This window comes from Liolophura sinensis, chromosome 8 (assembly GCF_032854445.1).
Source record: "Liolophura sinensis isolate JHLJ2023 chromosome 8, CUHK_Ljap_v2, whole genome shotgun sequence".
Classification (NCBI taxonomy): domain Eukaryota; kingdom Metazoa; phylum Mollusca; class Polyplacophora; order Chitonida; family Chitonidae; genus Liolophura; species Liolophura sinensis.
In genome coordinates, this window is record NC_088302.1 from 25,058,976 (window position 1) to 25,073,812 (window position 14,837).

A 14,837-nucleotide genomic window follows, 5' to 3' on the forward strand; every position below is an offset into this window, starting at 1 on the left:
TACATGAAAAGTGCCCAAAGCAACAAGGATAATAAAACCAGAGTAGTTATACAGTAAGGGTGAATACGGAGAACCATGTGTCTTGTAGTGGGCAAAGTGAGCAATAACCCACAGTACTGTAGTGCTGACTACTTAGAATTGACCACTTGAGACAGTGATTGCATCCTGTGCTCAAATCTACAAGGATAATAAAACCAGAGTTGTTGCACAGTAAGGGTGAATACGGAGAACCATGTGTCTTGTAGTGGGCAAAGTGAGCAATAATCCACAGTACTGTAGTGCTGACTACTTAGAATTGACCACTTGAGACAGTGATTGCATCCTGTGGTCAAAGCAACACGGATAATAAAACCAGAGTAGTTATACAGTAAGGGTGAATACGGAGAACCATGTGTCTTGTAGTGGGCAAAGTGAGCAATAACCCACAGTACTGTAGTGCTGACTACTTAGAATTGACCACTTGAGACAGTGATTGCATCCTGTGCCCAAAGCAACAAGGATAATAAAACCAGAGTTGTTGCACAGTAAGGGTGAATATGGAGAACCATGTGTCTTGTAGTGGGCAAAGTGAGCAAAAACTGACCACTTGAGACAGTGATAGCATCCTGTGCTCAAATCTACAAGGATAATAAAACCAGAGTTGTTGCACAGTAAGGGTGAATACGGAGAACCATGTGTCTTGTAGTGGGCAAAATGAGCAATAACCCACAGTACTGTAGTGCTGACTACTTAGAATTGACCACTTGAGACAGTGATTGCATCCTGTGCCCAACGCAACAAGGATAATAAAACCAGAGTTGTTGCACAGTAAGGGTGAATACGGAGAACCATGTGTCTTGTAGTGCACAAAATGAGCAATAATCCACAGTACTGTAGTGCTGACTACTTAGAATTGACCACTTGAGACAGTGATTGCATCCTGTGCCCAAAGCAACACGGATAATAAAACCAGAGTTGTTGCACAGTAAGGGTGAATATGGAGAACCATGTGTCTTGTAGTGGGCAAAGTGAGCAATAATCCACAGTACTGTAGTGCTGACTACTTAGAATTGACCACTTGAGACAGTGATTGCATCTTGTGCCCAAAGCAACAAGGATAATAAAACCAGAGTTGTTGCACAGTAAGGGTGAATACGGAGAACCATGTGTCTTGTAGTGGGCAAAATGAGCAATAATCCACAGTACTGTAGTGGTGACTACTTAGAATTGACCACCTGAGACAGTGATTGCATCCTGTGCCCAAAGCAACACGGATAATAAAACCAGAGTAGTTGTTCAGTAAACAAGAATACTGAGAAACTGTGTCTTGTAGTGGACAAAATGAGCAAATATATCACAGTACTTATCTAAACTGAGTGGTGACTACGTAGAATCTTGAGACAGTGACTGCATCCTGTACCCAAAGCAGCATGGATAATAAAAATGTATCCACATTTCCATGTAGACAAGGATGTGAGCACATGTAGCAGTAAACTTAAGACCATGTCATATCACAGTACTGTCTTTTACGTAAAGTACGTAAGTGAACTGTAAAGTGTATACGAGGGAATTTGAGACAGTACCTGTGCAAGAAAGTAATCAACGGTAGATGAACTGGCTGTCGGCCAAAGTAAACTGTAAGGTGTATACTGTGGAATTTGAGACAGTACCTGTGCAAGAAAGTAATCAACAGTAGATGGTCTGGCTGCCAGCCAAAGTAAACTGTAAGGTGTATACTGTGGAATTTGAGACAGTACCTGTGCAAGAAAGTAATCCTCAGTGATGGTTTGGCTGCCGGATACAGTGAACTGTAAGGTGTATACTGGGGAATTTGAGACAGTACGTGTGCAAGAAAGTAATCAACAGTTGATGGTCTGGCTGCCGGCCAAAGTAAACTGTAAGGTGTATACTGGGGAATTTGAGACAGTACGTGTGCAAGAAAGTAATCACCAGTGATGGTCTGGCTGCCGGTCAAAGTAAACTGTAAGGTGTATACTGGGGAATTTGAGACAGTACCTGTCCAAGAAAGTAATCAACAGTAGATGGTCTGGCTGCCGGCCAAAGTAAACTGTAAGGTGTATACTGGGGAATTTGAGACAGTACCTGTGCAAGAAAGTAATCAACGGTAGATGAACTGGCTGTCGGCCAAAGTAAACTGTAAGGTGTATACTGGGGAATTTGAGACAGTACCTGTGCAAGAAAGTAATCAACAGTAGATGGTCTGGCTGCCAGCCAAAGTAAACTGTAAGGTGTATACTGTGGAATTTGAGACAGTACCTGTGCAAGAAAGTAATCCTCAGTGATGGTTTGGCTGCCGGATACAGTGAACTGTAAGGTGTATACTGGGGAATTTGAGACAGTACCTGTGCAAGAAAGTAATCAACAGTAGATGGTCTGGCTGCCGGTCAAAGTAAACTGTAAGGTGTATACTGGGGAATTTGAGACAGTACGTGTGCAAGAAAGTAATCACCAGTGATGGTCTGGCTGCCGGTCAAAGTAAACTGTAAGGTGTATACTGGGGAATTTGAGACAGTACGTGTGCAAGAAAGTAATCACCAGTGATGGTCTGGCTGCCGGTCAAAGTAAACTGTAAGGTGTATACTGGGGAATTTGAGACAGTACCTGTCCAAGAAAGTAATCAACAGTAGATGGTCTGGCTGCCGGCCAAAGTAAACTGTAAGGTGTATACTGGGGAATTTGAGACAGTACCTGTGCAAGAAAGTAATCCTCAGTGATGGTTTGGCTGCCGGATACAGTGAACTGTAAGGTGTATACTAGGGAATTTGAGACAGTACCTGTGCAAGAACCAACATGGAAAGCATGTTCGTCTCACCTCAGGACTGATAAAATGGCCAGCAGAAAAAATGCTCTTCCACTCAAATTATTGTGTCAACATCATGGTTGATTATTCTGACTCCTGTGTAGAGTAAAGGCATTGGTGTGTTGAGACAACCGTCATCAAAACGTGTGTGACATTTGATGTGACCCTCTTGTCCTATGCACAGTGCATTTACAGAAGCTTACCACTCAGGTCAGTTCTGTATTCTAAAGTCAAACTTCCATAAATTCCACAAAAATGAGACAGATGGTACTATTATTGGGAAATTCATGTTAATGGGGTGATATTTCCGAAAAAACTTTTGTACTTCAGTATGGATTTTATATGTGACTTCACGGCTAAGCAAATGTTAAACAGGAACAGAAAATAAAATTTCTAAACATTTTCTCTAATATGTTCTAATCTGGGATGAAAACTGTCTAGGTATGTACGTTTTCCATCATCTTTTTTTTTTTTTCAATGTTCATCTCAAGAAAGATAAATATGCAAACAAATGCAAACTTAATGACCGACCTATTCAAAAGAAAACTGCCACTTACAACATGGGGACCAGAAATTCTAACATTGTACGCTGGAGATTCACGATGACGGTGAACAACAGAGTGTGATGAGCCTTTAATACTAGCACAAAACATTGTCAGCTGTAACAATATAGATCACAATGTTAACCTTGGTAGGAATGATCGTTTGTTGGATGAGAGCAGCATATATCTACACACGCACCTGTTTATACACATCCCTGTATACACTGTACATACAGTAAATAGTCCTAAAACATGCATATATAATAGTGCAATGCATAATCCCTGCAGTACGTTCATGTAATCCCTTTTAAATCCCTGTCACATGCTACTGCGCCAAATTTTCCCCACCTTTTATACTATTTTCATCAAGTCTACACATGAAATATTCAATACTTTCCACAATAAAGACTCTGGACGCCACCTTGCACCACCTAGAGTCTAGATGAACATGTATGGCTTATGTTTCAATGTAAGGCTAGATATAGCCCTCTATGGTACATTCCATCAAGTCTAGACACTACCTTACACCTTACATTCCATCAAGTCTAGACAATGCTTAAAACATGTACATGTATGTCTTACATTCCATGAGAAGCCTAGACATAGCCATCTATGGTACATCCCATCAAGTCTAGACACCGCCTTACACCTTACATCCCATCAAGGGTCTAGACAATGTCTACATGTATGGCTTATGTTCCATAAGAAGTCTAGATATACCCCTCTAAGGTACATCCCATCAAGTCTAGAGACTGCCTTTCACCTTACATCCCATCAAGGGTCTAGACAATGTCTACATGTATGGCTTATGTTCCATAAGAAGTCTAGATATACCCCTCTAAGGTACATCCCATCAAGTCTAGACACTGCCTTTCACCTTACATCCCATCTAGGGTCTAGACAATGTCTACATGTATGGCTTATGTTCCATAAGAAGTCTAGATATACCCCTCTAAGGTACATCCCATCAAGTCTAGACACTGCCTTTCACCTTACATCCCATCAAGGGTCTAGACAATGTCTACATGTATGGCTTATGTTCCATAAGAAGTCTAGATATACCCCTCTAAGGTACATCCCGTCAAGTCTAGACACCCCCTTACACCTTACATCCCATCAAGGGTCTAGACAATGTCTACATGCATGGCTTATGTTCCATAAGAAGTCTAGATATACCCCTCTAAGGTACATCCCATCAAGTCTAGACACTGCCTTTCACCTTACATTCCATCAAGAGTCTAGACAATGTCTACATGTATGTCTTACATTCCATAAAACGTCTAAACATAGTCTTCTATGCTACAGAGAATGGGGTATACTGTACATAAAATCAAAACTATAGACATAACCCCATCCCATCAAGCCTAGACATTGACTAGACAAAATACTCTGCACGCCACCAAGGGTGTAGACATTGCTTTACATGCAACTGGGACATTCCACTTCGAGTCTAGACATAGCCTTACACTATATATTCCATCAAGACTCTAGATATAGTCCTCTATGGTATATTCCAAAAGGAATTAAGACATGGGTTTATACCTTACATTGTAGGTACCATCAAGTCTAGGCATTACCCTCTGCATATCCCACCATGAATCTAAACATTCCCCTATATGGTACACTGAAACTCAAGTCTAGACATACATGTATCCCTTGATGGTATAACGGTACATTCCATCAAGAGTAGTAGGTAAGTACACTGGTCTGGTTGCCTCGGAGCAAAAGGATTGGAGGTAAGTCTTTTGTCAGGGTGTCCACCCAGGCCATGTAGAGGGCTGTGGAGCAGGTGCCCTTCCTGGGCATGGGTAGTGTCCTGTAATCATCAAGAGAAATCAATGTCACTTATAACAGGGTAAAAAGCTTCTAATTTCTCAGATTAGTACGTCTGAACTTCTTGTATTTTATTCCTTTGTTTTTTTGTCGTACTCAAGAATATTTCACTTATACATCAGCGGCCAGCATAATGGTGGGAGGAATCCAAGGGAAACCCACGACAATCCAAAGGTTGCTGACAGATCTTCCTATGTACTTCCACATAGGAAGCCGGAACGTGATGGAAGAGATGGACTTGAACTCACAGAGGAAGCATTGGTGAGAGGCTCGGCAGTAGATTTTCTTGTAGAACAGTTGTATACCACTATGAGCAAGACATAAAGGTAGTTAGTTACAAGTTGATTGTTGTTTAATAATATACTTAGGAATTTTTCACCTCTATAGATGCAGCCAAATCAGTGATCAAAGCAGGATTCAAACCTCTCTAGCCAGGGGCTGACTGGCGGAGGTGAGAACGCATATGTGCCCAAATAATGACCCCAAAACTTACATGACTATCAGTGAGGCATCACTCGAATGTTCTGTCAGCAGCTCCTTCAGGCGAATATGTCGATTAGTCTGTGGAAAAAAAGAAAAATCATATACACACATAATCACGATCATTTGCTGTAACAAGTAGAATATACAAGACTGTGGCATGTGTATTTATCATGGCCAGGTATCAATTTATAATTTCAGACATATTTACTGAATTTCTGGTCAATATTTCACCATTACAGCAGCCATTAGTGTCACAGGTGGGGGTAAGCCAAGTGTATTCCTTACAAGCTTGTAATTACAAAATGATCACAGGTAACCACTATTCCTATCCAGGTACCAGACATATTGGCCGCCTGGTTATAGCAACATCATGCTTTTGCCACATACACCAGTAAGGGTTGCAAAGAACAGAACAAGGTTTAGTGCATAACAGGCATTTATGATATAAATTAATGATTATGGCAAAATTTGAGGCAACATTTTTTATCTGATTAACCAACCTTGTCTTTTAACAGAATGAGTTCATCTTCTGTGGTTTTCCATGGACAAGCATCTTTAGTTTCTCCTTGACTTGCATCTACCACCCAGCCCTGAAGTAAACTGTTGAACTCCTTCTTACTGCAACACAAATTCCATGTATTAGTTGCCGATTTTATCTTTTTTATTTGCTTTGCACAACTGCAGTCAGTTTTATGGTTGGAGAAAACTACAGCAAAAATTTATTTATGATTTATTGTAAAAGTCAACCAATTTTCTTCATTATTCTGTCCCTCCATTTCATTCAAACTACAGTACCGTATAAACCACAGTACTGTATAAACCATGGTACCGTATAAACCACAGTACTGTATAAACCAGGGTACCGTATAAACCACAATACCGTATAAACCACAGTACTGTATAAACCAGGGTACCCTATAAACCATGGTACCGTATAAACCACGGTACAATACTAATAATGAACAAGCAGTGTGTATGACAATGTTTTTTAATCTACGATGAGGAAAATAGCACTGAATATCCTATCCACAGCATGCTTTGTCTGATATGAGTTTTTTATATCTAAAAAGAAAAAAAAAAATATAACCATGGCCTCCTAAAATCTTCCAATGAAAAGCTTCAATTCTTTACTTTTAACACAGCCCATTTGGTGAACTGGTCCTCTCAGTGAGTTTCTTGAATGCGATGTATCTTTTCCATTATGATGGACATTAATATGAGACTTAAGTCCAGCTAATCAAGGAACAAGATTCAAGATTTCTGTATTCAGATTCAAGACATGTATGAAGTTAGACTGGACTAAAGTCACATTTGTACACGTATATATAGAGCTGTATTAAGCCCTTAACTAGCATACATGAAATCGCCTCGAGTAGAGTAGAGTTTTATATGCATTACTTTATTTATTTATTTGATTGGTGTTTTACGCTGTACTCAAGAATATTTCACTTATACGACGGCGGCCAGCATTATGGTGGGAGGAAACCGGGCAGAGCCCGGGGGAAACCCATGAACACCCGCAGGTTGCTGCAAGACCTTCCAACGTACGGCCGGAGAGTATATGCATTAGAGTGATACTGATATTTATATTTGAAGCAATGATATGCACAGTGTTTGAACGAGCTGCAGTGTTATAACCTGAATGATGAATGATCATATTTGATGATACATACCTGTCTTCTCTTGGAGGTTTGCCCACATCTGGGATGACTACCATATCTGTTACATCTATCCTGAACTTGTTCAGCAGAGACACCATCCTGCAACACAAACCTTAAATGTTTAAATGTGTTAAGAACATTCATTCCTTTGGTTGACATTCACTGCCATAATAACAAATTTTCCACTTTAATAAGAGGATGTAACGGATACTTTGGGCAAAACATCCTTATTTGTGAATCAATTCAAATTTTCCGTATTTACCAAGCACAGTCCAAATTATTTATTTATTTGATTGGTATTTTACACCGTACCTAAGAATATTTCCTTTACATGACAGCAACCAGCATTATGGTGGGAGAAAAGCGGGCAGAGCCCGGAGGAAACTCAGGACTATCCGCAGACTACTGGCAGACCTTTGCGGGAGAGGAAGCCAGCATGAGCTGGACTTGAACTCACAACGACCGCATTGGTGGGAGGTTCCTGGGCCATTGCGCGCATGGCCTTTCAGTAAATTGTACCTTTACTATTTGAAGCGTTAAAATGGTTCTAACGTTACAAAGATTATAGAAAGTTATAATGCACTTCATAAATTGTAGGAACTTTATTAGGGATCATAAAAGGTATGACTGTGTAAACATGAGGCTGATAAATTGTGAAAGGTGATTATTTGGTTTATTTTAAAGAAGTAGCCAACATTCAATTGTATTTGTGCTGATCAATTTTTTGCCACAAATCTCTGGTACAGCATCTTTAATTAGAATGTCTGTCATGTTTATGGGATTATAGTGACAAAAGTGACAATTCTCTGCTTAATGTGCCTCAAAGTGACATGACATAGAGCAACTGGATAATTTGTAGAATTAGACGGTGGTTTTATGCATAACTATAGCTAAACGAATTTTGATATTTTAGTTTAAAGTACAATGTCAGGTACATGGATTAGTGCCATGGGCCTGAGTGCTCACATCCAGCTTGTCTGTGTTTTGGCTACAGATTTGAGTCTGGATTTTGTCAATTACATGGATTAGTGCCGTGGATTTCAGCGCTCAAATCCAGCCCATCTGTGTTTGGCTACAGATTTAAGTCTGGATTTTGTCAGGTACATGGATTAGTGCCATGGGTTACAGTGCTCAAATCCAGCTCCTCTGTGTTTGACTACAGATTTAAGTCTGGATTTTGTCAGGTACATGGATTAGTGCCATGGGCTTGAATGCTCCAATCCAGCTCGTCTGTGTTTGGCTACAGATTTAAGTCTGGATTTTGTCAAGTTTTTCTTCAAGTTTGGTCAGCTGTTTTCCACCCAGAAACCTGACCACCATAATATTATATATGACTACATGTACATGTAGCAGGCACTGACTGCCTCAATGATTACATTTCTGTCTTATCACAGACTGCCTCAATGACTACATTTCTGTCTGATCACATAGACTGCCTCAATGACTACATTTATCTCTTATCGCATAGACTGCCTCACTGACTACATTTCTGTCTTGCCGCATCAACTGCCTCAATGACTACATTTCTGTCTTTTCACACAAACAGCCTCATTGAATGCATTTCTGTCTTGCCACACCAACAGCCTCAATGACTACATTTCTGTCTTATCGCATAGACTGCATCTATGACTACAATTCTCTCTTATCACACAGACTGCCTCAATGACTACATTTCTCTCTTACCGCACACACTACCTCAATAACTACACTTCTGTGTTAGCGCATGCACTACCTCAATAACTACACTTTTGTCTGGTCTATTAATAGGTAAGAACTGCTCAAAACTTCCTGGCTATGGATCCAGATCATGACAGCCATCAAAGGCCAGGCCAACCTGTGCACAAATTTTCATCTAAATCTGTGCATAACCTTTTCTGTGAAGTTGCTGGCCAGCAATAATACACAACATACTTTGGTGGAGGTAATAAACTTGTTAAAGGTGAAAAAAAACATAAAAATTGCATAAAGTTCAGATGAAAGAGTGAGAAAAGTTAGCTGTAAATGTCGTATTCCAGATTTTTTTCAATTTTTCTTTTAAAGAGAAAAAGACACTTGAAAATAATTTTTCTATGGTGGGTATTTGGGACCACCTCTTGGTATATATTGTCTTTCAGTAATGAAGATGTAAACACATGTTTAACAAATATATCTGCAGAAGAATTTGGTCTTTTCAAGTCAAAAATATTCAACCTTGGTTCTGATCTCATTTATGTTTTTAATATAATCATAAATATTCTCGTTATTCAGATTAAATGCATGTCTTTGGATATAAACGCAAAATTTACATCAAATAAAATTACCAGACATGCATTACATCCATATTTCAGCCATTATTATGCAAAGATGATGTATACCAAGAGGTGGTCCCAAATACCCACCATACAAAAATACTTGAAATACCCTTTTGCCCTCAAAGAAAAAAATCATGAATGTAATAAAGACGATATCTGGAAGTTTTCATGTTATTTCATCTGATTTTGTCATAATTTTTCTGTTTTCTCCTTTAATATGTGCAGTTTGGATGAATACCCAGAACAGCGAATGACATCCTCCCTATACTGTGAATGATATGGCACAGTTTGCTGCCTTTTGTCCTCTGAGCCCACCATCCCAAAGGTGGCCAGGTACACATGGAACTGACAGATACATATAGAGGTAAATAACTCACTGCCTCTGTTCCCGATCCAGCTCTCCCTTCTTCGAGCCGGCAGTGAACACTCGTAGCTTACAGCTGGCCCAGTGAGATTTGGTGGAGAGGATGTACGGTATCAGAAGGGTTAACCCTGTAAAATTAACTGAGTTTATGACACAGGAATTTGATGCATTGGTGCTTCATATCATAAAAAAAGTGATAACCCTGTAAAATTAACTGACCTTATGAATAAGGCATAAAGGTGATAACCCTGTAAAATTAACTGACCTTATGAATAAGGCATAAAGGTGATAACCCTGTAAAATTAACTGACCTTATGAATAAGGCATAAAGGTGATAACCCTGTAAAATTAACTGACCTTATGACAAAGGCATTTGATGTGTTGGTGTTTTATATCATAAAACAGGTGATAACCCTGTAAAATTAACTGACCTTATGACAAAGGTATTTGATGTGTTGGCGTTTCATATCACAAAAAAGGTGATAACCCTGGAAAATTAACTGACCTTACAACACAGGCATTTGATGTGTTGGTGTTTTATATCATAAAACAGGTGATAACCCTGTAAAATTAACTGACTGTATGACAATGGCATTTGAAGCATTGGCGTTTCATATCATAAAAAAAAGGTGGGTAACTCTGTAAAATTAACTGACCTTATGAATAAAGCATTTGACGCATTGGTGTCTCATATCATAATAATGGTGTAATGACAGTTGGGTGTACTTTCAATATTCTATGACCAGCAATATTGTCATCTGGCCCCTACATCTAATTCATATGTGGATTACATGTATACATTAAATGCATGTAACAGTCTATATGTTTTTATCTTATTTCAAATTATAAAAACGCATATGCAGTCTGTTTCCTCTCAGTGGTTCTTTACATGATTCATTTAAAGTAGCTCTAAAATTGAAGATTATGGCTATGTGAGGGAAAAGAAATATGCCCTAATTTTACACATACATGTATCTTTTGTTAAAGGTCAAAAGATTTTCCAAGAAGACGTCAGGCTACTTAATTTTTACACTCACCACTTGGGCCTTAAAGCCATTTTTATCCGAAAGAACAAAAATGAGGAGTTTTTTGTTCTTTTTTTGTGTGTTCCAAAATTACATATAAAGAATTAAAAAATAATGAATTCATGATTTCTTTTAAATCAGAATGGACTGGGGCCACAGCATATACATGTAGTACCTCCATCATCAAACAGCCACCAGACGTCTATCGTGCCCTTCTTCTGTTTCCTGTGGAAGCGGTTCATAGCCTTCAGCAGGTCCTTGTTGATGGGTTCAGGTTTGCGTGCGCTGCTCACAGACAGGTGCACGCTGTTAGTACCCGTGGAAGGCTCATAGGTCACATCCACATCCCCTTTGACTGCTTTCCTCTCCATGCTAGGGGTGATGTTGGGGGTCAAAGAGGGCTCATCATATACTAACTCTGTCAACGGAGGTTAAAAGTAAAATAAATGCTTTTCATAAATTTGAGCCCAGTTGTTCAAAAGTGCATTAGCTAAAACCGGTATTATTAAATTCATATTATATATTTTTACAATTTCAACAAAACCTAGCACACCAATGCAACAGAGTTGTACAGAGTTCAAATGGAACGGCAGCAGATTTAGTTCATATTTAATATACTGTTACACCATTGTTTTGGAGCCAAGTACAAAACTTACATTGCAAGAGTTGGCTTAAAGTTAAATCTGTTATTATGTCATAAAGATAGTTTTGAACAACTGGGCCAGAATCCTGCAGAACTCCTGCAACAATTGCAGTTTTTGGACACACTTCCATACTCCTTACTTTCCCAAATGTAATCAATGGAGCAAAGTTTTTCGAGAGAAGAGAGATATACAAAACATGCACATAGTTCTCACACATTCATAATAAATCTTATAAAGTGAAAACTATTGTCACAGTCACAGGCTAACAGCAGAACCATTCTGTGTGTACAGGTATTTACCCTCTTCCACAATTTCAGGGACCGAGTCTTCCAGGCTGATGTTACAGTCAAAACCTTCTTGCAGCCGAAGAATTCCAACCCCCAGGTGCAAGTCAAATGCATCGCTGCAGTGGCAAGAAGAAACAACAATTGTTAACAAAACAATTACCTAGTGATATGATATTCATACCTAGTCTGATGTGAAATGAGCAGAACTAATTTCAATTATGTCAGTTTTATACATGTAAATGACAATCCTGTTCAGAGAATCCCACCAGCTCACCTCCTACAGCAGTCAACTGGACAATGGAATCAGAATAAAGGTAAAACTTATAGTGTTGTTATGGAGAAGACATCATTGTTTGGAGTTCATGTGCAAAATTGAGGCAGTGGTCTGGAGTGGTCCTTGATATGCAAATTGCTTCCCATGATTGGCTATCCGTGTGCTCTGCAGCCCTCTGATTGGCTGAGCAAATACTTAGCTGACAAAAGTCACTGCGTGGATGGTTTAAAAATTCCGTCACAGTATACGAAGGCACATGCATCGGCCATTGTCAAAGGCTCCGATTACAAATACAGATGTGGAAATCTTTCTACAGATACTGTGTATACCAGATAAATTGGTATACACCAAGGTAAATTCTTACACTCTACAAATCTGGTAAAGTAGATAGACAGGACAAAAGCTTATTGAGACAAATGATTGCAGAAGAAACTGTAGCCCTGCAAGAAAGTCTTGTAGAAATCTTTGTTTACCGGAGAACAGAATGAAGTCAATCTGAATGTGTGTCCACAAAATAGAAAAATGGTAAAATTGCCAAAGGAACCCAATACCCTACTTGCTCCCCTACATGTATTTATTTATTTATTTACTTGATTGGTGTTTTATGCCGTACTCCAGAATATTTCACGTATACGACGGCGGCCAAAATTATGGTGGGAGGAAACCGGGCACAACCCGGGGGAAACCCACAACCATCCGCAGGTTGCTGGCAGACCTTCTTAATGTATTATTATAATTTATTGGCAGCAAACACATCGACTACAAAAGACTGAATCCTTACTTTTTTATATTGTGATCTCTTTAAATTGTTTGTGTACTGTTATTCTTCAATCTTTTTGAATATGTGTTTTGAGGTATTTAATCAAGCAAATCCTGAAGGCATTATTCTGTTAGACTTATAAATTATACATTTTTGTGAAACCCTGAAATTGGCCAATTCAACCTACATTGTTTTCTCTCTAAAAAACAAATTATAGATGCCCATAAATTGCACCAAAAATTGCTATTTCATGTGCGAAAAGGTTGAGGAATTTGGGCATTTAAATATTATAAATTTAGGTTTTTCTCCCGTTTACTACATGTGTGTAAATGCAGATATAAAATATGTACAAAAAACTACTTCAATTATTTGACATGCAATATTTCCTTCAGAGTCTTAACACTGTTACAACGTCGAATAAGTTAGAATAGGCCTTTGTTCTAACAGCCTGCCCCCTTCAGCCAGACTGGGTAACTTACTGTATGACATGGAAATAGTCAGCTACTCTCTGTGGGCTGTCTGTCCTCCAGTTGTTCTTGAAACCAATCAGTAAAGTATTCGGCCTCATCTTTCCAATTCCCACACACTAAGACAGAGAACAGACATCAAAACAGTAAACATCTGCACACACATTCTCTGTATGACATTCTGTAATGTATTTATTTATGAATTTGATTGGTGTTTTACGTCCCACTCACGAATATTTCATGGTGGAAGGAAAATGGGCTGAGGCCAGGGAAAACCCATGACCATCTGCAGGTTGCTGCCAGACCTGTCCACGTTTTGTAATGTATTGTCACAAAAATGGACTTAACTTTAAGTTAATTTACCAGGAAAGGTGCAAAAGCTATTGGACATCGAGTACAAAATACACTAAAAGCCAATGCATGCTAGCAATACAACATTTCTAATACTCACTGGTTAAAATATTGAGCTATTAATTCTGGAGTCCATGAACTATTGGTTAAACCCACTGATTAACATGGCATTTCAAAACCATTTGGTTGCTACCTGTTTCAAATTTAGTTTCAAGTTGTTCCTTTTCAGGGCCTAAAAAATAAAGCTTATCCTCCCATCCAAGTATGTGCATTTACAAACCATACCTTAGACTAGGGAGCTAGACAAAAAAGCTTAACCTTCAATAAATGAATGAGAGCCCATTATACAAGTACAGGAGCTAAAAGAAAAAGCTTAACCTTCAATCCATGCATGAGAGCCCATTGGACAGGAGATTAAAAAAAACAAAAAACCTTAACCGGACACCAACACCCACCCCCAACTATTGGTTAAACCCACTGATAAACATGGCAATTCAAAATCATTTGGTTGCTACTTGTTTCAAATTTAGTTTCCAGTTGTTCCTTTTCAGGGCCCAACAAATGTCTTTTGTATTTACCGGGTAGTCCTACATAACTACAAAGGAAAGATTCTCTGTACATGCTGGCCTATGTATACATCAATGCACATTTAAGCCTATGTCTTTTCTTCACCCCCTTTCACTCGATCAACTTCAAACTTTCCAGGTGTATTACTGGTGACCCAATAGTGAAGTGTTGAGAATTTGAAAAAAAAAATGTGTTTCTGTGGTACAGTGTACTTGGAAAGTCATAAATAACGAACACCCTCTCTTTCAAAGTCATAAGTAATGTACACCCTCTCTTTCAAAGTCATAAGTAACGTACACCCTCTCTTTCAAAGTCATAAGTAACGTACACCCTCTCTTTCAAAGTCATAAGTAATGTACATCCTCTCCTTCAAAGTCATAAGTAGTCAAAAGTAACGTACACCCTCTCTTTCAAAGTCATAAATAACGTACACCCTCTCTTTCAAAGTCATAAGTAATGTACACCCTCTCTTTCAAAGTCATAAGTAG

General features: G+C 38.9%; 1 protein-coding gene across 1 annotated transcript in view; it reads right to left on the bottom strand.

Moving 5' to 3' along the window:
• Positions 1 to 4,408: 4,408 nt before the first annotated feature.
• Positions 4,409 to 14,837, bottom strand: part of LOC135472588 (solute carrier family 12 member 2-like) — a 41,496-nt gene continuing 31,067 nt past the window's right edge. Inside the window, exons 16-23 of the mRNA XM_064752148.1 lie at positions 13,444 to 13,550; positions 11,943 to 12,046; positions 11,175 to 11,417; positions 9,988 to 10,102; positions 7,332 to 7,418; positions 6,159 to 6,276; positions 5,669 to 5,736; positions 4,409 to 5,158 (exon numbers count right to left, since the gene is read on the bottom strand). Of these exons, the coding sequence (XP_064608218.1) occupies positions 5,023 to 5,158; positions 5,669 to 5,736; positions 6,159 to 6,276; positions 7,332 to 7,418; positions 9,988 to 10,102; positions 11,175 to 11,417; positions 11,943 to 12,046; positions 13,444 to 13,550 (978 nt within the window). The 3' untranslated portion in view covers positions 4,409 to 5,022. The remainder of the gene's footprint in view (positions 5,159 to 5,668; positions 5,737 to 6,158; positions 6,277 to 7,331; positions 7,419 to 9,987; positions 10,103 to 11,174; positions 11,418 to 11,942; positions 12,047 to 13,443; positions 13,551 to 14,837) is intronic.